The 25003-nt window shown below is 43.4% G+C and overlaps 1 protein-coding gene across 2 annotated transcripts in view; it reads right to left on the reverse strand.

Moving 5' to 3' along the window:
- Positions 1-952: 952 nt before the first annotated feature.
- The window catches only part of LOC122718901, a 362222-nt gene continuing 338171 nt past the window's right edge, over positions 953-25003 (reverse strand). The window contains exons 5-6 of one of the 2 annotated variants that reach the window (XM_043944302.1): positions 3538-6619; positions 2988-3394 (exon numbers count right to left, since the gene is read on the reverse strand). In XM_043944302.1, the coding sequence (XP_043800237.1) occupies positions 3123-3394; positions 3538-6619 (3354 nt within the window). In that variant the 3' untranslated portion in view covers positions 2988-3122. Of the gene's footprint in view, positions 6620-25003 lie in introns of both variants that reach the window. The other variant, XM_043944300.1, reaches the window with a different exon arrangement.

Raw genomic sequence — 25003 nt, forward strand, 5'->3', positions numbered from 1 at the left:
TGTGTAATTAGTTAATAAGAGTTCGTGTCGCCATCATTTTCATCTCCTTTTTTTTTCTTTTTTTTTTTTTTTTTTTTTCATTTCTCTCATACTCGCCGTCCTATTATCTCTGGCCCGAGAAACGTGACGAAAAAATCGTTAGGCGCAGGCGCGTAGAAAAAGAACCTGTTTCCGGCCATCCACCATGCTTCTTCCGCTTCGTCGTCGTCGTCGTCGTCGTCGTCGTCGTTGTCGTCGATTCGCACGCAAATTCTTAAATTCTGTGTTGCGCGATGTTTTTTCTTTTTTCTTTTTTTTCTTTTTTTTTTTTTTTTTTCCCCCCTCATCACGCGTGCACAGACTACGAAAACAAGGTATATAAGACATATGTACAACCGAAAGGAAAAAAGATGGATCGATCGTCGTTCGAGGATCGTTGACAAATTCTTTTCATTCCCCTTCCTCCCTTTCCTTCCCTTATTTTTCTCACTCATTCTCCATTTCTGTGCGAACGATCGAAACGACAAACGATCGTTCGATGATACGAAGAAGAAGAAGAAGAAGAAGAAATCTTCGCGGCAGTGCCCGCTACTGGCCGCTGATCGCAGCGCTGCGTACGGATCTCTAAGGAAACAATAAATAAAAAAAAAAAAATCTACCTATTCTCTCGTTCATCTTGGCGCGAGACGACGGCAATCAGCTTCGATTCAATGGTTTGATTCGGTGCCAGCCGCGACGAACTTTTCGAATCCGAATAAATTCATCTTCCTTTTCGTCTCTTCGGATATACTTGAAAAATAATTTCCGATTAATCGATTTTTTTTTTTCTTTCCTTTTGAAAACGAAGCCAATTCTCACGTACCAATTTCGCCGCACAAATTGTGAAAATGCACGAGGTGAAAACGTTGCGATCGAGTATATATACAAATATCAGAGAAAAATTTGCAACAACGATGGATTCGAGAATTAAGAATCGTATAAATTCCAATATGGCGTAGGTAGAGTGAACGCGCGAGCGAATAGCCCGCCATCTGGAAAGGCTGATCATCATTATCATCGTCATCGTCGTAATTATCATCGTCATTATCGTTATAATCATCATCATTATCATCATCATCATCATCATCATCATCATCATCATCGTACTCGCGCTTAATTTTTTTTTTTCATTTCGGTCGTCGGCTCGATATCCCGGATTCATCGGGTTACAAAACTACTCGTCCTCTCCTCTCCTCTCCCCCCCCCCCAGCGAGTAGCCTCGCGTTTCGCGTCGAAGTAGCTTAAAATTGATTAATAACGCGATACATCGAAAAAAGGTACTATGTTTATTATATACAGCGGTAGTAATTGATTACTGATTAAATAAGTGGCATATTTATACTAAACGTTACGTTTTATCACAACGATGATAAAATCAGCCCGGAAGACCGAAACGAGGGCGCGTTCGATCTTTCCACTTTTTTTTTTTTTCTTTTTTTCTCTCTTTTCACATCCCAATCTCGCACATCATTCTTTTCTCATCCATCGTCCCCCTATCTATCGCCGCCTCTTCGAGTGTAAAAAAAAAAAGAAGAAAAGAAACAAACAATTAAACGAAACAGATAGATTCTTCTACGGTCGACCAGTTTTTCTTTCCTTTTCGAAATTTTCCGTGACACGAGAATCGGGGAATGGGAAATCTTTTCTTTCTTTTTTCTTTTTTTTTTTTTTTTTTGGATTCCAATCCAACCAAACCGATCTCCACGCGCGATGGTCCTATGGTCGAATTTCCAGCGGAAATGGCCGAGGATTTCCGAATTGACTAGAGATTGCAAGCACCTTCCGTTTGAAGAAAAAAAAAAAAAAAAAACTGACTCCGAAAACCGGGATTGGAACGCGTCCAGTGGCCCGCCCTCCGGGTGATTTTTCACCCTTAAGAGAGGGGGAGAGACAGAGAGAGACAGAGAGAGATATCGCCACCGGCAAGATTCATTTCGGTCGATTCGAATCACCTGGGTCCTTGTTCCTTCCCTTACGAGGGGGGTGAGAAAAAGAACCACGGAACCCGCGTCCAGGAACGGCGGAAGATCTCGAAAGGTTGGAACGAAAAGGTGGAAACAATCCCATCCCCGATATTGCACGTTTCTTTCTTCTTTTTCCGGCAGGAAAAAAAAAAAAAAAAAAAAAAAAACAAAAGCGCGCGATGGAGGAGGGTTGGCGAGCCATATATCGATCGGATATATTTTTGGCATCACAGCAGTGGATAATAGCCGCGGGAGGAGATCGGTCACGAGCCGCCGCCGCCGCCGCCGCCGCCGCCGCCGCTGGTCGAGTACAGTAAGGACGACAAGTCGCGATGGGCCTGCGGGTCCTTGGAATGGGCGTCCCTCACAGCCCTCGAGGCGAACACCCGGTCGCAACCGGGTACAGTGCACCTCGCCTCCTCCCCTTTCCGATCCTCGCCGCAAGGCGACCCCCGACGATCCGTCCCCGAACGTGCGTTCCTGCTCCCCCCTCCTTCCCCTTGATCGTTGCGGGGCATGGCGGCGAAGTGGTTGAAGCGTCGATGGGCTAGGCCGTTGAGGCCTGCCAAATGGGTGGCGAACGTGGACAGGTGACCGGAGAAGGTGGCCCCCAAGTGAGGCGGCAGTAGAAGGGGGTGGGGGGGTGGTATCCTGGCGGCGAGGTCGACAGGGGGGGGCAAGGGGGGCGCGGGCGTGAGGGGATAGGCCGCGCCGAGGGCGCATCCTAACCCCGCGTCCGCGTACAGTCTCGCGAGGAACTCGTTGCGGAGGAAGGGCGAAGGGGGGCCGATCATCTGGGTTTCGTCCCCGGCTGCGCTCCTCGGGGACAAGCTCGGCGGCAGGGTGGAGGGGGGGAGGGGCGGCGGGCTGTCCGACGACGTGGACAATAATTTCCTGTGGAGGTTGAGGTTGGCCGAGTGCCTGTCGCGCGATCTCTTCGACGGGAATGCCGCGTTGCAACCGTCCACGCTGCACCTGTGCATCAGCTTCAGATGGACGTTCTGATAGTGGGTCTTCACCCCGAAGTGGTTTTGAAACACTTTGCCGCAAGCCGTGCACCGCCTCGGGTTATCCCTGTCGAGGGGCACCTCCTGGGTGCTCACGAACCCCCCGTCCTCGTAACGGGCATACGTGATAAGGCTATTGTCCGTATCCATGGCCGCTGTGGAGGGTGAGGCGCTGGATGAACGAGAGCCACGTGAGGAATTGTCCATGGTGGTCTCCTGGTGAGGCGTCGTGGTGAGGGTGACGGGGCTGGTAGAGCCGCGGCCAGACCTCGAACCCGCCGCCGCCGCCGCCGCCGCCGCCGCCTCCTCCTCCTGCGTCGTCGTCGTCGTCGTCGTCGTCGTCGTCGTTGTCGTCGTCGTCGTCGTCCCCCCGTCGGCGTACCGCTGCACCATCGCCGCGCGACCCTGCGACAAGGACTCGAGTTGACGCAAAGTGTTGGTGGTGGTGTTGGTGGTGGTCGAGGAGTCGTGGGAGAGGTCGTCGCCTGTCGTCGGACGGCTGTCGACCGAGCTCGGGGCACGGGAGGGATCATCGGGACCGTGCTCACCTTCCTGATTCCGCAGCGCCGCGTTCACCTCCTCATCCTCCTCCTCCTCCTCCTCCTCCTCCTCCTCATCCTCCTCCTCCTCCTCCTCGACCTCTTCCATCGCCTCTTCCTCCTCTTCCTCGTCCTCCTCCATCTCCTCCATCTCCTCCTCCCGCTTCTCCTCCTTCTTCTCCCCCTTCTCCTCCGCCTCCCTCTTCAACGACGTCGTAGTCGTCGTCGTCGCCGCCGTTGTAGTCGTCGTTGTAGTCGTCGACTTCTCCTCCACCTCCTCCTCTTCCTCTTGCTCTTCTTCCTCCTCCTTCCCCTCCTTTTTCATCGCCTCCTCGCACTCGGCCCGCGACGACCCGACGCCGCAGTTGGAGGCGCTCTCGTTGGCCGCCGCCTCGTGGCTCGTCGTCTTTGGCTCCGGACTGATCTGCCTCTTCGGCGACTTGACGCTGCTCGCTCTCGAGCTCAGATCCCGAGGCTCGTCCTGAGGTAGATCCTCCTCCTCCCCCTCCTCTTTCCGCTCCCGTTTCTCCTCGCCCGCTTCTTCGTTCTCGCGCTTCCGGCAGGGGTCCGCGGGGGAGCGGGGGCACGACTCGCGGTCGTTGGATCGCTCCCCCGCGAGATTCTTGGGTGAGCCGGGCGCCGAGGTGGAGGGTTTCCTCTCGCCGAGTCTCGACATCGACATGTCCTCGGGCTGGCTCTGGAACTGCTCGTTCATCGGGCAGCTGGTGCCCGCGTTTCCCTCGGACAGGGAACGCATCCTTTCCTCGTCGTTGGACGAGTCCCCGTCCGTGGACGACGAGTGTACCTCGGTGAGTACAGCGCACCTGGTCGGGTGCTGCGACTTCCTCTTCCTCACGCCCCTGCTGTGCACCGAGGCCGAGCTATGGTTGACGGAGCGGTGGTGGTGGTGATGGTGGTGGTGGTGGTGATGGTGGTGATGGTGGCGGTGGTGGTGGTAGCGATCGATCGCCGTCGTCGAGTCGTTGTCCTCGAGGTTGCTGTCCCCCCCGTTGCTCGCCATATCCTCGTCCCCTAGCCGGCCATCCGTCCCCCCGAAGTTGTACAACTTGGGTCTCTTGGCAAGGCTGAAGTCGGCCGGTTGCTCGTCCTCCTCCTCCTCGCCCGGGCGATGGGGCGGCAGCAGCCTGGAGGAGGAGGAGGAGGAGGAGGTGGTGGTGGTGGTGGTGGCGGCGGCGGTGGGCGGAAGCAGGTTGCTGGCCTCGTCCTCGGCCACCACCACGATGCTGCCCCCCTCCTCGTCCTCCTCCTCCTCCTCGCCGTCCGCGGCGGCGGTCGAGGCCTGGGTCGAGGGCGACACCGCGTCGGCCGCGCTGTTGCTCGAGAACGACCCCCTCGCCACGGGGACCACGGGGTTGTTCCCCGCGTCCTGGCCGATCCCGGATCCCGGAGGGATCGCAGGGACGCCGCCGCCCCCCTGGCTCGCGGTCATCCTTGCCTGCTGGAGGGGGGAGGCGTCCTCGTAGGCGGGCGGCCTGCCGCCGCCCCCCTGGGCCGATTGCAGGTCGAGGTGCTTGAAGTCGAGGCCGCAGAGGGAGGCGGGGGAGCGGAGGTCCGGGGGCGGGGTGAGCAGGGGGAAGGAGCCGAAGGGTAGGTGGTTGAGGCCTGTGGCGGGGACGGGGAGGCCGACTTGAGGCGGGAGTACGAGCGCGTGCGCCATGGAGGAGCGGCCATCGTGGGGGGAGATCTTCCTCCTCAGGTGAGGCGAGTGCAACTTGGGGTTAGGGTTGGCGCTGTGCCTGTTGCGCGACCTCCTCGAGCTGAACATCATGCTGCACCCCTTCACCGTGCACTGGTGCATCTCGCGCAGGTGAACAGCGCTGAAGTGGATCTTCAACGCCCCCTTGTCGCAGAACGTCTTCAGGCAAACGTTGCACTGCACCCTCTTCTTGCCCGTGGTCGGGTTGATGAACGGGGTGCCCAGGTTGGGGGGTATGTTGCCGGTCGCCCCCCACTGGCCCCCCGGTCTCTTGCCGGGCGAGTGGGGCTTCCTGCCGGGGATCCCTGGCGGCCTGCCCAGCGGGGCGGCTTGCAGAGGTAGGGGCGGGTGGTGTCTGTGGGCCTCGGGCCCCACCGCCCCCGTGCCGCCCCCGTGCTGCTGTTGCTGTACTTGCTGCTGCTGCTGCTTCTGGCAATCGCGTCTGCTCAGGTTGAGCGCGCTGTCCGAGTTCTCGTCGTCCTCCTCGTCCTCCTCCGACCCGAACTCGCTGCTCTTCTCGCCCCCGCTGTGCACGTCGGAGGGGGGGCCGGTTATCGAGGGTGCGACCGAGGACTTGGTGGCCATCGGCGGCGGTGGGAAGTGCGCGGGGAAAGTGGGGGGCAGGGCGCCCGAGGAAACCGCGACCGAGAGGGGGTGGCCGAAGTTGAGGGCGGAGGAGGAGACGGGGGCCACGGGCGGGATGTGGGGCCTTTGGAGCTGGCTGGCGGGGGGGTGGTGGTGGTGGGGCGGGCTGTGCGGGCTCTGGGGGTTCCTCATGGACTTGCGGGTGTTCTGGAGCAACTGGTCGGCGGGTGGCGGCGGCGGTGGCGGCGGGGGCGGCGGGGGCGGCGGTATAGGCGGGAAGGCGGGCAGGCCGAGGGTGCCCAGCTTGCGGAAGTCGAACGGCTGCATGCTTTGGAGCCGGTTGAGCGGCGACACGGTGAGATGGGAGTCGAGTCCTGTGGTGGGCGGCGAGTTGGCGGCGGCGGCGGCGGCTGCGGCGGCTGCGGCGGTCACCCCCGCGCCGGCCGTGGCCGAGGTGGAGTAGTGCTTTTGGGCGGTCGGCGACATGGAGGGATGCGAGACGGAGGGCGGCGGCGGCGGAGGCAGAGGGGGCGGCAACCTCGAGCCCGGGGGCGGGAGGCCGCAGTGGAGCAGGTGTAGCGGCGGTGGTAGGTGTGCTAGCGGCATCGTCGGAGGCGAAGGTCGTCTGCTCGGTGACATAGCATCCGTCCCCGGCGTCCCGGCGGCCAGCAGCAACTGCTGCACGAACGGGCGCGTCTCGGCGAATCTGAGGAACTGCTGCAGTACCAGCGGCTCCTCTTCAGGAGAGCAGATGCTCCATCGGTCCAGCACCGGGCCGTTCTGCGAATCCTGCGCACACCAAAATCCATTTTCTCATTTTTTTTTTTTTTTTTTTTTTTTTTACCATCCAGGGGGGAGGGGTATTTTTTGGGAGTCGTAATCGCCGCGTAAAATCGCGGAGAAAGTAAGAAATGTAATTTCTCCGGTCGCGCGTTGAGAAAGATTTGATTATTTGTTATTCGTAGTAAATTCTGTGTTCTACGGTATCGAAGGGATTTTTTATTAAGGGAGAGAGATTAAAATCGGCGAAAAAGAAAGTTACAGCCGACGATAAACGCGTGACAATTATACCGCAATAGCGTTAAAATCCGTGAAAGCGGTGTAACGAATTAAAGATTAGCTACGTGCCGCACGCAACGTGGCGGAAGTCGTTCCGCATCCTCTTACGACTCCCTCTTACGAGTTTAACAGAAAAACAGCCGCGCTCTTTATAGAATTTCTCTTTATAGAATTCTCTTTGTAGAAATTGTTTTCGTCGTAGAAATAACAACGCGATTTTAAAGGTAGGAAAGAAACGAAAAAATGTAAAAAAAAACTCGTACATAAGGCTCGTTATAAATCGTATCCGTAATATTGGAATAACATTAAACGTATTCTTTTCTTATATATATGATGCATCTCGATCAATTTTTTTTCGTTTTTTTTTTTTTTTTTTCATTAAGATTCGAAAAAAAGAGAGCGTCACCTGTGACGTCAACCACCTTCGAAAGAGGAAAAATCACGGAACCCGTAAAAACCCGTTTGCGTGTCAAGGCCGCTCGTGCAACGAAGCGTTTCAAAAATCAACGTCGCGTACCGATATGATCAGCCATCGATCAATTAATCCGCTTCGAGTCAAATTTACCGCTTCTCGATGTTGAAAAGAGGAAGAAAAAGACGGACGAGTATCTCTCCTCCTAATTGCAACGTGAAACCTTATAATAATAACAATAATAATAATAATTCCGGTAAAGAAAGAAAAAAAAAAAGAAAAAAAGATAAAACTTTTTATTAGCGAAACGTGGAAGGCCGCCTTACGTAATCGTGCCTCGATTAATAAGAATAGAATCGGCGGACAAACGAACTAATTTATTCTCTTTAGCGCAATTAGTTCTAGGCGAGTTGTCGCGGCGAAACGTTGCGCGCGTTGAATCGATCTCGATTAATGAGGGAACGGAATTACCGACCGGGCAATCCCGCTCGTTAACGATAACGAACCGGGTTTAATGTCGTTGCAAGCGATATCGTGGACGAGATTGGAATATCTTCGATTGCAAGATTGTCGAAACGATGCTTTCCACTTTTTCATGGATTATCATATATTGTACATATTACGTATTGGATCAAAAGTACGAATTCAATCAACTTTAATAATTGTGATAATTTCGGATAAAATTAAAAAGAATAATTGATCATTCTTCGTACTATTCGTGATCAGCTGTTGGTCGTCAGAAAGGATAAATATAAAAAAAATAAATAAATAATTGTAACTGCAATTTGTAACGTAAGTAAATGTCGAGAAGGAGAAAGGCGAAACGAAAAATTCAAAGTGTTAAAATACCTCCTCTTTAGGAAATCACTTCTTTCTTCTCCAAATTAGATTTCCAGTTAATTTTTAAGGCAAATGTAAATAATATACATTTCCAACATAACTGGCATATCTATTATCGAGTAGTGCCTTTAGGTCAAATCTGAATTACCCTTTTATTCCTCGAAAAAAATTAAGAGAAGAAATTAAGAGAGCAAAGAAGAAGAAGAAGAAGAAGAAGAAGAAGAAAAACAAAGAATCCTGCTAATTGATTCGTTAGTGAGACCAAGTGCCTAATGAGTATTTCACGCATGAAAAGTCACGCGTTGAAAGAAGAAGGAGGAACACCTCTCCTGTTCGTGAGAGGTGTTCTTATAACCGACATCCAGAAACAGCAACGCAAGAAGAAATAAAATAAATGAGAGACGGAAGAAGATTGGAAGGGAGCTCTCTAATAGCAAAAATACAGAAAAAAAGAAAATACTTTCCTACTATTATAAATTTCTTCTGGCTTCTGTTCATGCGACACGTATAATTATTATACGCGATATATTATTTTCTTCATTAAAGTCTCGATGGCCATAAGGCGTCGTTAATTCAAAGAAATCGTCTCTCGTTTCTTTTCTTTCTTTTTTTTTTTTTTTCGATTCTAGAAAACACAACTTGACGCGCGCATAAGGAATAAGGAAAGCGGCGATTTCCGTCGTTTCGTATTTTCCCCGCTTCCTCCTTGTCATTGTCGGACAGAAGAATTCAGAGAATCGAGATCCGCGCGTTAAGGTCGAAGTTTTCTCTTTTCGCGTTTCTTGCTCGCGACAGTCACTTGTTCCATTCATTGATCGTTCTTTTTTTTTTTTTTTTTTTTTTTTTTAACAATGATCGATCAGAGTGGGTCACGATCGTTTATTATATTCTTATATACTTGAACGATTAATTTTTTAAGAAGAATTGAGAATTACAGAATTACAACGGGTTCCAATAGTTTAATAGGATCTTGGGAAATCTCGAAGTTCGGCTCCGGAGAGAATGTTTACAACCGAGACTCGTCTGTTTCGGTTCAAAAAGTTTAAATTAAGATTCCTTCGTTTTTTTTTTTTTTTCCTCTCTCCTACCGAATATTCGTGCAATGTTTATGCAACGTTATGAACGAGAGATCGAACGAAATTGAAACGTGTTTTCCAAAAATATTTTACAAAATATGTATTTAAAATTCTGCAAAAAAAAAAAAAACAATTGTCTAATACTTATAACTTATCAAAAGAAGAAAGAATTTTCTCAAATTAAAAAGTCGATAACTTAACAACTTGCAACGATCCACGAAAAGAAGAGGAAAAAAAAATCAAACTCACTAAGAAAATGGTAGACTCGAAGAGGTTAGGAACCGAAACGATTCTCGTAATAAAGAGAAAAAAAAGAAAGTCCAGTAGTTGTCCAATAAACAAAACGAGAAAGACTATAATTGCAAGAGTAACCTAAGAAAAAGAGGTTAGGAATCCTCGAACACAACGAAGTGAAACTCTTCGTCGAAACGAAAGAGAATAACCAAAGAAAACGATATCGTTAGAAAAAAAAAAAAAGAAAAACAAAGGAATCGCGACAAAGGACAAAATGGCGGTCACATCTCGTGTTACAAACTCGTATTCGGGCTTTGCGTCGGTCGGCCCGCCGCGGCGTCGATGCGTCGATGCGAAAAATAACGCGCGGCGCTCGCCTCGAATTTCGTGAGTGGCGTCGTTCGAGCTGGCTCGCGACGCGGCGCTGCGTCTTGTGTGCGTGCTTGAAGAAATATACAGCGGGACGCGAAAAGCGTCGCGGCGCGGTGCCGTCCTGCGTTACGTCGAGACCCACGGTATGCGTAAATATACAAGACCCGACGCCGGCAGGGACGATCTATATAGGAATCACCGTTGCCCATCCCCGTTTTAAAAGAAAACCGTGTCTCTAACACTCTTCGTATACGGTTTTCCATCAACTTTGCTCGATCTTTGGAGAGAAACTTGTTCGCTCTATTACTATTCTTATCGCCTTATTGAGAGAAAGGGAGATTCAACAGTTTCGAAGAAAATTTCTACGTATCTTGCTGTGGACTCACTTCGATTCACAAAATTCGATGTAACGTTTTAATTTTAATTTCGATTTGTGCTCTGTGTAATTCTTTTTTTTTTTTTTTTTTTTTTTTTTTTTTTGGTATCTCGAGCACTTTCAACTGTCAAAACTTCTGTCGCGCACATTGTTCACGAGCGCCACGCTAGGTGTCGTCCCTGGGTGATTACCATAAATTTTCACAGCCAGTTAAGATCCCACTCCCTTCTCTCGATTCGAGTCGCAATGGGGTCCGCGACGATTGGCCGCGTCGCAATTAGAACGTCGGACGGGAATAATAGAGACACGTTGTTGAACGCTGTTCGACGTGTTCATAACGCGTCGTCGGAAGTGGAAGCTTCCGCCCAAACGGTTTTATATTTAGCGTAGTTGGCCGCAAAAATCTTGCGAAATCTCGAATCTCTGTCCGCGTCTTATCGACGATTTCTCTCTTAGTTTAAAAAAAAAAAAAAAAAATCCAGAAAATTTTTCACTCCTCTTTTTTTTAATGCGTCTTTTGCACTTCCATTCTTCTTCTTTTTTTAGATTCTCTTTTTTTTTTTTTTGTTAAACTCGGCCAGATTTCTCTGAGACTGAAGGTTTATTACTCGAGAATAAGTTATCAGGATGTTTTTTCTCTTTCTCTCTCTCTTTCCAGGTTCCTCCGCTTAATGAAAAGTTAATCTTTGCTCTAGTGGCGGGGTAACGAAGGCGGCTCGAGGAAACGTTTTGCACCCGGGTGCCACGGAATTAGAGAGTTTTTGGTGCTCGTTTTCTTGTTCCCACAATTGATTAACGATCTTTTAAGGAAACACTTGACGGGATCGTGTTAAAATTCTTTCCCCTCAAAATTCGGTTTTCTGCGAGGTCAGTGTCCTCCTGTAATTCTCCACTCGTTTATTCGGCAGTGTTTTTTGTTTTTCAAAGAGGAGGAACTGTCAAACGTTGTGTTCGATTACTTGGAAATGTATATATTTTCTTATTTTTTTCTTTTCTTTTTTTTTAGAGGGCAAATAGAAAAGAAGATCTGTTCGATTACGTGAATTTGTATTTTTAATTACCTTTTTATTATTGGAAAAAGGAATGGCTAATTGGTTTGAGTAAAGTCTAAAGATTATTATACAATACAATGGATGATCATGAATCTTTGAAAATTATTATTCGTTTTGAGTAACAAACGTACTATTAAAAAATTATTTAGACTTTCAAATCTAAAGTAAATTATTGAAATAAATTGAAACGGTGATTATAATTCTTCCTGGTTACAAAAATCTGATAACAATATCCATCAAATATCAACCATCACAAAGAATTACATATTCTCTTCAAATATTTTAATAATTTCTCAATATTCATGAAATTTCCATCGCAAAGAATCACATTTATTAACACCTTAATCTTGAACTTTAAATATTCTTCTTCCCTCTTAACAATTTCTCAATATTTATGCAATTTCTATTAAATATCATCACAGAAGAAGAAGAATCATTATTAATACCTTAATCTTGAATTTCAAATATTCTCTTTTCCATTTATTAATTTCTCAATATTAATTCAATTTTCATCACATTTATCAACATCCTAATTCTGAACTTTAAATATTCTCCTTCCCTCTTAACAATTTCTCAATATTAATTCAATTTTCATCACTATCATATTTATTAACATCCTATTCTTGAACTTGAAATATAACCTTAAATATTCTCCTTTCAATTTAATAATTTCTCAATATTGATGAAATTTCCATCGCAAAGAATCACATTTATTAACACCTTAATCTTGAACATTAAATATTCTTCTTTCCTCTTAACAATTTCTCAATATTCACACAATTTCCATTAAATATCATCATCACAAAGAATCATATTTATTAATACCTTAATCTTGAACTTTAAATATTCTTTTTTCCTCTTAACTTTTCTTAATTTCTCAATATTCATACAATTTCCATCAAATATCAACTACTATCACAAAGAATCATATTTATTAACACTAAATCTTGAACTTTAAATATTCTCCTTCCCATTTAACAATTTCTCAACATACATTCAATTTCCATCACTATCCTAATCCTGAACTTTAAATATTCTCCTTCCCTCAACAATTTCTCAATATTCACACAATTTCCATTAAATATCATCACATAAAATTCCATTAAATCATCACAAAGAATCATATTTATTAATACCTTAATCTTGAACTTTAAATATTCTTTTTTCCTCTTAACTTTTCTTAATTTCTCAATATTCATACAATTTCCATCAAATATCAACTACTATCACAAAGAATCATATTTATTAACACTAAATCTTGAACTTTAAATATTCTCTTTCCCTCTTAACAATTTCTCAACATTCATTCAATTTCCATTACAAAGAATCATATTTATTAACATCTTAATCTTGAACTTCAAATATTCTCCTTCCCTCTTAACAATTTCTCAATATTTATGCAATTTCTATTAAATATCATCACAAAGAACCATTATTAATAATCTTGAATTTCAAATATTCTCCTTTCCATTTAACAATTTCTCAACATTCATTCAATTTCCATCACCATCACATCCATCAACACGTTAATCTTCACCTTAAACCTCAAAAATCAAACGACGATTCCTTGATCCTATCCACGCGACACCCGTTCGGGGCAACGGAATATCGAAGAACAGAACGGTTTCGACTGGTTACGTAAAATTCCAGAACCGATTCCCGCCGTATATTCTCGCATTCTCTCTCTATATAATTCGAGTAGATCGAAACGAGACTCGGGGCCCCCCGAGTCCCACGGTGCCCGATCGCCGCGGTTCTCAGACACACACAACTTGGCCACCGTTTAGGCGTTCGCTTCACGTAACCACGGCCGTTTACCCGTTTCGCGGAACCGCTTTCCACCCCGCCGGACCCCGCCGGTCACGCACACGCGCGCCAACCGCATCGTCCACTTTGGCCAGGCGCGGAACAGGCGGAAGAGTCACGGAAGAGACGGAGGAAAATCCACGTGAGAAATCCACTTTTTGACTCTTGCACTTTTTAAGAGGGAGAAGTTTCTTTTTCTAGAGAGAGAGAGGTCGCTCGAAGGTGAAAGTGGAGGATTCCAGGGAACCTTTTTCTTTTTCTTTTTCTTTCTCGTTCTTCCTACACACACGGATTAATCCTGGAAATTAACGAGAGAATTTAGGTGATTTGTGAAAATAATAGTTACTTGAATAGCTATCGTTTCGACTTATATAATTGGGACGAAAATATCTATTCTAGATACACTTTTAAAAACTAATTATTTACCCGAGATGAAAATTGACCAAACTTTATTCTACGAATCTCTGAATCCCTTCCAAAATATTCTTAACGAGGAATACACGCCACAAAAAATGAAATTCATTCATTCACACGAGTGCCCACCTAATATCTGTTCGAACCTAAAAAGATTTGCCGCACTTGAGACACGCGCGCGCGCAAAAAAAGAAAAAAAAAAAAACAAAAAAATAGAGAAAAAGAAAGGAAGGGAGTGAACGGGCAAGAGAAGAAGCGAAAACGGATTCGAAATGGATTCGGGGGACAGCAAATTGAACGGCTCGGGGGCAGAAGAAAGGGGGTCGGTAATGATGGAACTGGCGGCGGGGAGGGGAGGGGCGGCGGTAACAGTCGAATTAGCGAAATCACGCGTACGTGAGAGCAATCGGTAAACCGTTGATACCATATAATCGGTAATATCTTTCCGCACGCTAGAACGTCTCTTTTTGCGGTTGGCCGTCGAACCTCCGGGCGATCACACGTTTTCTTTCCCTCTTTATACGCCGCTTTTTGGGACATCTAATGTCCTTTAAATTGGCCGATGAACTCGAACGTCCCCTATCCCACGGGGGGAGGGCAGGGATTTTATTAATTTCCACCACCGCTGATGGGATAATGATAATGATAATAGATCACGAGGACGTTGAACCTGCGTGTGTGCATGTGTATGTGTATATACAGTTCGAGAAAGGAGTTGGATGATGGATACCAATTTGGATATACATTATTCTCACGCTGGAATTTTAGTTAGATTTAGTTTTCTTGCGCGGACGGAAGATTTTCGATCGAATAATCGCGAAAATAAATTATTTCCTTTTATTACAAATAACTCGACAAAACTTTGGAATCGATAGAAAATCGAGGCCGCGAAGAAAATAGTTTTTTTTTTTTTCTTAAAAAATTTTAAAAACTCTCTCTCTCTCTCTATCTATCTATCTATCTATCTATCTATCTCTCTCTGTAGCAGTTATCGAATTGACAATCGGTCCCGTCGATTTCGAGATGTAGAGGAGGTGCGTTAATGCCAATGGCGTTCAAAGGTGGGATGAAAAATGAAACGCGCCGAGAGCGGACGAGATTACCATCGTGAGACGGCAGCGCCACTGTCAGCAACGGCGTCGTTTACTGTCCCTTGAATCGCCCCCGGTCACCTCTTCCCCTTATACGTATTTTACGTATCGTGATCATCGGGACTCCAATCTTATACGCATCATACGTAAATCTTTCGAGCGAAAGAAAACAGCAATTTCGAGATACTTATTTACACGCTAACGTTTTCAATAAAATTATCAATAATATTAAGCGTGTTTTTCCATAATTTTTATGTAAAGACGGGACGATATTATATATCGCGTTTCACACAAAGATCCCCTCTTCATTAACCATTATACATTACGGTTGACACGATCCGAGCCGATTCGAAAATTATCCCACGAAAAGAGAGAGAGAGAGAGAGAGAGAGAGAGAGAGAGAGAAAGGGGGGAGGGGGGGAGGTAAATTCAATTATCCAATTGTATTTGCATGTTAACAATCGTTTCCACAACCTTCATCCGAGTACCGCTTTTTCCCCCGTTAAACTTTTCCAATTAAATCCTCGTCCAAGTGGTGATAAATCCTTCCACTTTTCCTCTCTCTCTCTCTCTCTCTCTCTCTCTCTCTCTCCTTTCCCTTTGCGCATCCCGAACACGAAGGAAGAACACGGGTACCGATCGAAAGGATTTATACGCGCGGGTGTAAACAAAGGAAAGGAAACGGCTGACTAGGAAGGTGGGTAATTTAAACAAAAAATAAATCATCGCCGGTGAGAATCGGGACGATGTGAATCGCGTTTAACCGCGTTTCGCGGTGGCCGCCGCCGCTCCTCTTCTCACGGAAAAATCGTCGTAATGAAATCGCCTCTCTCCCCGTTACAATCCCCATTATTATTCGTGTATATATATGTATATATATATATATATATATATTTCTTTCTCTCTCTCTCTGCGAAAATACTCGAAATTGCGCAACGAATTGTCTCTCTCCTTGCTCTTAACGCGCGAGGTTTTTTGATTATTTTGGATCGAGAGATTCTGCGTCGAAAAACGCGATGATGATTCTTGGAAACTGAGAAGCGATGATGCTCGTGTTAATTGTGATAAATTTGGGAGAGGGGAGAGGTGTCTCGAGTTTATTTATCGGCTCGGTTCTTGATTATTATTTCGATCGGTCGGGGAGGGGGGCATTTTTTAATAAAATGCCTTAACGGATTCTTGGAAATCTACGCATCTTTTTTTGAAGCGACTTTTACGTTTTAAAATTATCACGTTCTCTTCTTCTATTTTCCTATGCTGCGATCGGAGGAAGAATTCTCGCCAATTCTTGGAAACGGGATTTTCGAAATGGGAAGAACTCTCGAGAAATATATATATTCTCGAGAATTCTCCTATTCTAAAATCTAAAAATGTCGCGCCGCCGTTATAACAGCCGGCCTTCGCGTGTACTCGATGGGCGCATAAAACGTGCCTTGAGCGCGAAACACGTTTCGAACACCGTTCAAAACAACAAGCCCGATACATAATACGCGATACGAAATCACCGTCGAAACCGTATCAACGTTCGAAAATAAAGGGATTCGCGTAAAAGTGAGTTTCACGTCTCTTCTCTTTTTCTTTCTCCTCGCTCTTATATCTCGATCGAAAAATTGTATCGAATTTTTTACGAAAAAAATTTTTTCGTATCGACAAGTTGGACACGAATTGTTGAAAAAAATTCGATCGGATCGATCGAAATTTAATTGAGAGGGGAAAAAGAAGAAAGAAAGCGAAGCACGCGACATTAAACGATTAAATTAAATGCGCACCGTCGACTCGAACACTTTCACGCGAGGGGGATCCTCTTCGCGTCTTCGAAGATTGATACGCGGACCGCGTAATTAAGCAAGAATGCAGCATCGTCGCGGCCGTTGTTAATTCGCTGGGCGTGCACCATTCGTCCTTCCATTCGCCACCCAATTAGTCCTTTAATTAAGTCTCCGGCAATTACCGATCGCGTTAGTGAAATTGTTCGATCGTTATCGCTTTCTTTCCATCGAGACGAACTTTTTCTTTTTTTTCTTTCTTTTTTTTTTCCAACTCGATTATTATTATTATTTTCTTTTTTTGTTCTTATCCAATCCAAAGGAATTTTACGATTACTATTTTTTTTTTTTTTTTTTTTTTATTTTTAATTCGCGATCTCTGGTTCTTAAGAGAATTTTTGTCTGGCACTCGTTTCGCAAAAGAAAGAGAAAATAAATTCTTTTTTTTTTTTTCTTTTTTGTAAAAGGATAAGTTTGATAAGGTGGATATTTGTTTCGACTAGTTTCATTTTCTTTTTAATTTTTTGTGTGCAAGGATTGATCGATAGTTTTTGGAGATTAAATATATGTTTTTTTTAATGGATATATTTCTATATTGTTTAATGAAAGGAAAAATATATTCTTCCACTCATATTTGTTAATATCAGTCGTTTCCAATTCTCAATTTCTCAATTTCCACGAAAATTTCCAATCTTTGTCTTTTCGCATAAACTAAAAGCAATGAAATAAAAATAAATATCTGTCTAGAAAATAATTATATCTGTTGTATTCTTTTTCTACCTCTCTTTCTCTCTCTCTCTATATATATATTCATATATTCATTTCCAATTTTTCCAATTTTTAAATTCCCGTGAAAATTTTCAACCAAAACTTTTGACGTGCGCTGCGATGAAATCGATAAAAATAAATCTAATCTCTTAAAAAAAAAAAAAAAAAAAAAAAAAAGAAAAGTAACTATATTCTCTATAGCAACGCTTTCAAAATTTTCATTTTTAAAGTTTCCTTCGATCGAACCTTTTTTTTTTTTTTACATAAAACACAAGATAAAAAACAATAAGATAAAACTACTTACATCGGCCAAAACCATCGCTTCCAACTCTCATTCTCATTCTCACAAAATTTCCACGAAAATTCTTAATCCCAAGCTTTTCTCTTCTCTCATAAACCAAAAGAAAAGAATCCTTTCCTCGGATCAGAGCGCGTGCACGCGTTGCGGCTGAACCGACGCGACTCCTCGATCCTCGATGGAACCTCACTGTCAACGCGATTCGACTCGACTCGATGGCGTTCCCGATCGCTGCTGCCATCTGTCGGCGCGATCGCGAACGATCCGCGTTTCCCTCCGAAAGTAGTGACGACCAGCGATCGACGGCAATGCCATCCGTGACTGGACACCGCATATGATTTCACGGCCGGTGCGCCGCGCCGTCTTATTCGTGTGTAGAAATCGTGAAGATCTCGCGTGGATATCCGCCTTTAAATTGGATTGCAGCTACCTGCAGTCTCTTTCTCTCTCTCTCTCCCTCCCCACCACTCGAAAAACCTCGTACGTATCGTCTCTGTCTCCGTTTCGGCCTGTTACCGCGCGTTTCTCCTTCCGTCTGGTGCGCGCGTACGTGCGCGCTTTTTTTCCACGTTTTTTTCTCTCCCGTTTTTTTCCTTTTTTTGCAACAGTGTATGGGACGACGGCGACGGCGGTTGATCTGTTACGTAAGGCAATTTTGTTTGGTTATTCCTCGAGAATTTACAACGGGTGATTTCGAGATTCTTGAAAAAGGGGAGATCGTGTTTTTGTTTTCTCTCTCTCTCTCTCTCTCTCTGTTTCTCTTTCGAGAGATAATCGAGGTCGAAAGTGAATTTGAACGGTTTCATGTCGCGTCTCGATCGTGTTTCGATAATTACGGTTGATGTTTCAACGATGTTTTTTAAATCGGTCGTCCGTTCGGGAGATTTCAATCGTGATTGGCACGTTTCTTTCACGAAATTTGTATATGTACTCTCGTCGACGATCGAGCGGGGGTAGACGGGCGGTAAATGATAAAAATAAGTTACGTTTTATCTTTCGGTCTGTCGAAACGTGAAAACGGACATTAAAGACGTAACGTCAGTTCCAAACGTTTCTATTTAAATTCACCGATATTAGTCACTGCGTGTAATATAGTAAATAGTGTATTTATGTTACATCTGTGGAATAATTCCGAGAGTTAATATTTGTTTTCTTACGTACGGCCAATATATTCCTATATGAATTATGAACGTTATGCAAAAATTTAACAAAAACCGACACCAATATTTCCTCCACAACCACACGTTCGTGCTAAAAGCCTCTTAAAATAGGGTTAAATATCAAAAAAACTAAGCCTACTTAACACGTTCTCTAAACGTATACGGGATATATTCCAATCCCGAGCTAAGTTTCCCTTTCAGCCTAACAAAATTATATACCCAATTACTTTTCTCGCGAATATTCGTATCCTTTTTAAAAACTTGTTATCTCTAGTCCCAATTATTATCGACAAATCATCCCCACTGAAATAAAACCCGAACGAAAACAAACAAATTTATCTCGCGCAATTGTAATAATGTCGAAACCTCTGTCTCTAATCCATTTTCGAAGAAAACATCGCTCTTCGAGGAAAGAATCGGTTCGATATCGTCCGGCTCCCCTCGATTCCAGGGATAATTTCCCGGCGTCCCCTTTACCCGGGCGAGGAGGACACGCCGGTTTCAATCAGTTACAGCCGCGGGAGAGCACCGTGATTACGCGGCCGGGACGGCATTAAACACTGGCATTACGCATTAGTACATTAAGAAAAAAGGCTGGTGGAACGTTATCGGGACGCGGGATCGGCCACCGAATCGGCCAGTTCGCGGTCCACGATCGTTAATACTTGTTGCCCCTTTTGTTCAACCGCGACCCACGGAATCGAGAACCGGCCATTAACGATCGATATCAAGCGGAATTTCATCCTCCTCTTTTATTCCCCTTCCTCTTTTTCTTCGTTCTTACTCCTCGTTTCTTCTTCTCCGTGTTCTCTACCCGCGAGGGGGGGGATGGATGGTTACCAAGCATCGGTGGAAAGACGAACAATGTGACTTTGATCTACCCCGTTTAACGCCGCCTTCGTCACGGGAGGAATAATTTCGAGCCTCCGGCTGAAACGAGACATCGGAGAGCCCGCAACGGACTTAAATAATGGGATACGGATCCAGTAACAGGAACTTTGTTACGCACGTGACTGATTGCAATTTTTTTCACCGATTTCACCGATTTTTGGATTTTTCGAAGTTTGGAGGCGAGAAATGAGGTGAGGAGAGGAGATGTTATTGGAAGTTATTGAAATTAAGATCGTCGAGTGTTTGGATGATGGTCGCGCGATCGAGATTCTCGGTTTTCCTGGAGTGGAATCTTCTTTGGTTCGAGGTTGTTTGGAGTTGTTTGGCCCCTTTGAATCTTTGCTCGGTCGGTTTTCGCGTGTTCAAGAAGTGTTTGAATCTAGACAATTCTTTTATCTTCGAATTCTTTTTTTCTCTATCTTCCATTAAGACATATAATCTTGAAATTTTTCGTATACGTATTTTTTTGATACGTGCATAAATTTTAACTTTGATATCAGGTGATTAGGCATCGTTGTTATATTATTTGGATACAAGCCTGGCCTGTGTATAGGATACACAGCAATTTAGATCGATCAAGCCCGAGTCCTTGAAATTTCTTTCTTTTTTTTTTTTTTTTTTTAAGCAAGAAAATATTCGGTCCCTGTAATTTTTAGGTTATTCATAACACTGTGAAAAAGGCTCGCCTAAATATTACTTTAAAATAAAACTTGCCACTTTTTTGTCCGTTTCCATAATACGAGGGGCACTGTATAATTACTCGCATACTAAACTTGTCACGTAATATATCAGAGGCCTCCAACGTTATAATTATCCAATGGCTTAACACCGGACTTTTCGTTCACTTACACGACACTTTCCATCTAACACCTTCAATCACCAATTATTTACACGAACAAGCCTTTAATCCTAATATTACCTGCTTAAAACTCACAATGTGCCGCGAAATCTTGTTTTCTTCTTTTTTCTTTTTTTAAAGAAATTAACGGGAAAAAGAGATTAAGATTATGGTTCGATTACGCTGCTGTTGGGTTAGGTCAAAATTTTATGGGCGAAACTAATTTAAGAAAAATATCGGTAAATATAAGAATATTTATAATAATAAAAATTAGTATTTCCATCGAATCGATCGGTTCACGAATCCTCAAAATTATTTATAAAAATTAACGAGCAAATATTTAATGAAATTCCAATAAGATTTTTATCGCGATATGTCGCGATATATCGGTTAAGAAACACGGCAACAACTTAACATACTGTTCAAACAATCGAACGGCTAAAAATAGGGAGAGGAATTACACGTTCAAAGTTGCCCGAAGTTCTTTTCTCAAGATACTCCATTTTGTTCGACGAAATTGCGCAGTCGGTGCCGTCGGTTCGTCAGGTGACGATCGTATCGACGTGGAAAATTCGGCGGTGAAAAATAAAAAAAAAAAAAAAAAAAAAAAGAAAAAAAAGACGTGTTAATACAGCAGCAGGGATATATATTTCTTGGTCGAATTGAAACGTAACGCGTCACGGTTCAAAGCTGGAACGAGCGTGCGTTGAAACGCAAACGCTTGTCAGTGGTATCGCGCTTTTGACGTTAATTATATTCGGCCCCGCGATGAAGTTGTACAATCCACGCTCGCCGTTAACGCGCTCCAAATACTAGCGTAGTATCCTTTCGTTTATCGTTTCAAAACTCTGCTTTCTGTTTGCGATTTTTTCCTTTTTTTTTTTTTTTTTTTTTTAGTTTTTATTATTTTTATCAATCGAAGCTTTCTCTTCTTGAATAAAATCGTCAAAATTTGTTATAAAATTTACAGTGTGTCGAAAGAAGCTAAATTGCTTTAAAACGTATCCCTGAATCAAAAAATTGAGAAAAAGGTATTACGGTATCGCCATATTCACGCAGAAGATACTAAGCTCAGATTCATAGATTTTTAAATCTTTGAAAGAAAATTAGCTCTGGAGAATATACCATACATACATTGTACATTTTCTATTTCACACTTCGACTTCGTCAAAACCTGATAAATTCTTTCTTTCTTTCTTTTTTTACCTCACATTGGATTTCAATTTCCCTCACAACGAATCGCAGCAAATATTCTCGACGATTCCACCATTGAAACGCGCAGCGATGATGATCAGAATTCTGAAAGTCTTTGACCCGTCTTTTCCTTTGTGTCGAGTGGATCGGTAGTCGATGCGAATAGTCGGGTCCAAGTTTTAATTCCCCTCGACGCCAGATCACGCCGCCTCGTTTCGTGTTTCCGCTCGTGCGGATCGATCCTCTCTCCCCCCGCGCCTCGCTCCCCTCCCCTCCTTCCCTTCTTATCTCCTCCTCCGTCTCTGTGCGCGCATCGTCCTTCTCTAGGAGTCCAGGATGTGCTCTGTAATTTACGGTTTTGGATCATGCCTCCTATCGAGGTGGAGTAATGACAGGTCGATCGGCTCCGGGCTACCATCCTTCCCGTGTTTCCGCTCTCTCCTTCCACTTATCGTTGCCACTTTCGATCCCACGTGTCTCTCTTTCCCTTTCTTCATTTTTTTCTTCTTCTTCTTCTTCTTCTTTTTTTCTCCCCTTTTGCTTTCAACGCCAGTTTCGAGAAACTCGACTCGGCTCGAATCCAGATCATAAAATCGAACGAAATCACGAGAGAATTTTAACCCTTTGCACTCGTATATATATTCGATAAGGATACCAATCAACTCGGAATTTTTTTTCATAATCAATCGAAAGGAAAATATTTTTATGCGAACGTAACATAAATTAAAATTTCCGGTTTAGTAGAAAAAAATTAGCAAATAAACGTATTTAATCTGCATCTCACACTCTTTTGAAATATGAAAATCTATATAATATGTTAGGGACGTCGTATTTCTTGAAAACATGATTTTAATTAATTGTAAATAAATTTAATTAAATGAATATTATGTAACATTATCTGGCTATAATTTCACCCCAAATAATGTAAGATGTCGCCTGTATGGCGACAGACGAGTGCAACGGTAAAATATATAATGTCGCCTATACGGCGACATACGAGTGCAAAGGGTTAAATTATTGGAGATGACAAGTTTTCTAACTCGACGAAAGTTTTGAACGATAAACTGACAAGACAATTTTATCGAGGGGGGGGGGGATGGGGGAAAGATGAATTTCTAAATTTAAATAATTGTAAATTAGCGAGCTAATTCGTAAATCGTAAGAAGGAATAGAATTCGGATCGAAGATTAATTATAAATTCTTCTTGCGTGAGAAATCACTTATATTTTTGATCGCAAAATACGAAGTAAAAGTGTCGAGACAGTTGGAAGATGGCGAATTTCCGTTCCAAGCGACGTAAATCGAATCGAAGGCTCGTAAAAGGGAGAGGGAAAGCCGCGGTTAAAGTCACAATGCAAGGTTAGTCAACGTAATTCGCGATTATCATCGCGAGGTCGTTCAAGAACGCGTTCGACGGTGGAAAAAAAAAAGGAGAGGAAAAAAGCGATGCCTACGCGAACACGGTGAAGACAGGTTCGAAACTATTGTCTTCGAACGTTTAATCGGCAATCAATCGGCCGAGAGACTTTATTTACGACATCCTTTACCGATTGACGATAAATAAAATTCAAGCTCTCTAGCATTCATTGTCAATGTCAATTAGCCTCTGCTGGATATTTTTCAATTTCTTTTCTTTTCAAATCAATCTCTCAATAGCTCAAGTGAACGCACACAACTTTGTATCTTTTGATAAAAATCCTGTTTTGAATATTATAATAATTACAAAGTTGTCCAATTAATTATATTACAAATATAAGAAAGAAAATTCTTGCATCATAATCCAATCAAATAAAATAGAAAGAATTAACCTCAACGCTTGAATTGAAAGTTAAAATTCGCAGCAACAACCGACTACCTCCATCGATTGCGAATCGAGGAAAAATTCACTCGACGATTCAGCATTCCGAGAGAGATCTCTCGATCGTCCAGAGAGCCGTGAGGCGGCGTGTATCGATCTAAAAGTGAAATAATCGGCCAGATGGCGATCGCCGCCGCTCGGCTCTCGATAATATCTCGGGGATCGGCCGGTTTATTAGCGGATGGAGCGGATCCACCGTCGTTGACAGACGTAATTGTACAAGCTGGTTTCGTTTCACTCTTTGCTCGCGTTACTCTTCTTGTTGGGGCGGCGCGATTTTTTCCCCATCCGTGAAACGGCGACCGTGACGAATTTATCCGTGAGGGGCATATTTCGATTCGAGTGGAAAAAGTGGGCAAGGTGGAGGCGCGCAGGTGGAGGAGAAACGCCGCTGATAACCGATATGATTTTTGAGTAAGAATCGAATTCCTTCGATTCGAAATTTTTAAAAAATTTTTTTTAATTCGTCGTGAAAATGAAAGGAGGACGAGAATTGACAAATTGGACGATGGATTTGCTATGGAATTATTTTGGAGGAGTATGAAGTGTATTATTTAATTAATTATATAATTAATAATAATTATTTAAATTTTCGCTAAGATGGCGANGAATTATTTAATTAATTATATATTTAATAATAATTATTTAAATTTTCGCTAAGATGGCGAGAACTGATGATTTTTGTGACGAGTGAAAATTTCTCTTTGTCGATGAAAAAGGAGGACAATTGACAAATTGGACGATGGATTTGCTATGGAATTATTATTTATTTTGGAGGAATATGAAGTTAATTAAATAATTATTAAAATAATTATTTAAATACTGGCAAAAGTGGAGGTAAGATGATGAATTCCTTCGATTCGAAATTTTTAAAAAATTGTCGTAAAAATGAAAGAGGAACAAGAATTGACAAATTGGACGATGGATTTGCTATGGAATTATTTTGGAGGAATATGAATTATTTAAATATTCGCAAAAGTGGAGAACAGAAGATGGCGATAAGTGATAACGAGATGGATTCCTTCGATTCGAAATTTTTAAAAAATTCGTTTTTTTTTTAAATTCATCGTGAAAATGAAAGGAGGACAAGAATTGACAAATTGGACGATGGATTTGTTATGGAATTATTTTGGAGGAGTATGAAGTGAATTATTTAAATTTTCGCTAAGATGGCGATAACTGATGATTTTTGTGACGAGTGAAAATTTCTCTTTGTCGATGAAAAAGGAGGACAATTGACAAATTGGACGATGGATTTGCTATGGAATTATTATTTATTTTGGAGGAGTATGAAGTTAATTATTTAAATATTGGCAAAAATGGAGGTGAGATGGCTGATAACGAGATGGATTCCTTCGATTCGAAATTTTTAAAAAATTCATTTTGTCATGAAAATGAAAGAACAACAATTTCCACGGACAATGGATTTGCTATGGAATTATTTTGGAGGAAATTTTTAAAAAATTGTTGTGAAAATGAAAGAAGGACAAGAATTGGACGATGGATATGCTATGGAATTATTTTGGAGGAATATGAAGTGAATTATTTAAATATTGGCAAAAAATAAAATGGCTGATAACGAGATGAATTCCTTCGATTCGAAATTTTTAAAAAATTCGTTTTGTCGTGAAAATGAAAGAAGGAGAACAATTGACAAATTTCCATGGA

This window comes from Apis laboriosa, unplaced genomic scaffold, assembly GCF_014066325.1.
Source record: "Apis laboriosa isolate Shangri-la unplaced genomic scaffold, ASM1406632v1 scaffold68_cov148, whole genome shotgun sequence".
Taxonomy (NCBI): domain Eukaryota; kingdom Metazoa; phylum Arthropoda; class Insecta; order Hymenoptera; family Apidae; genus Apis; species Apis laboriosa.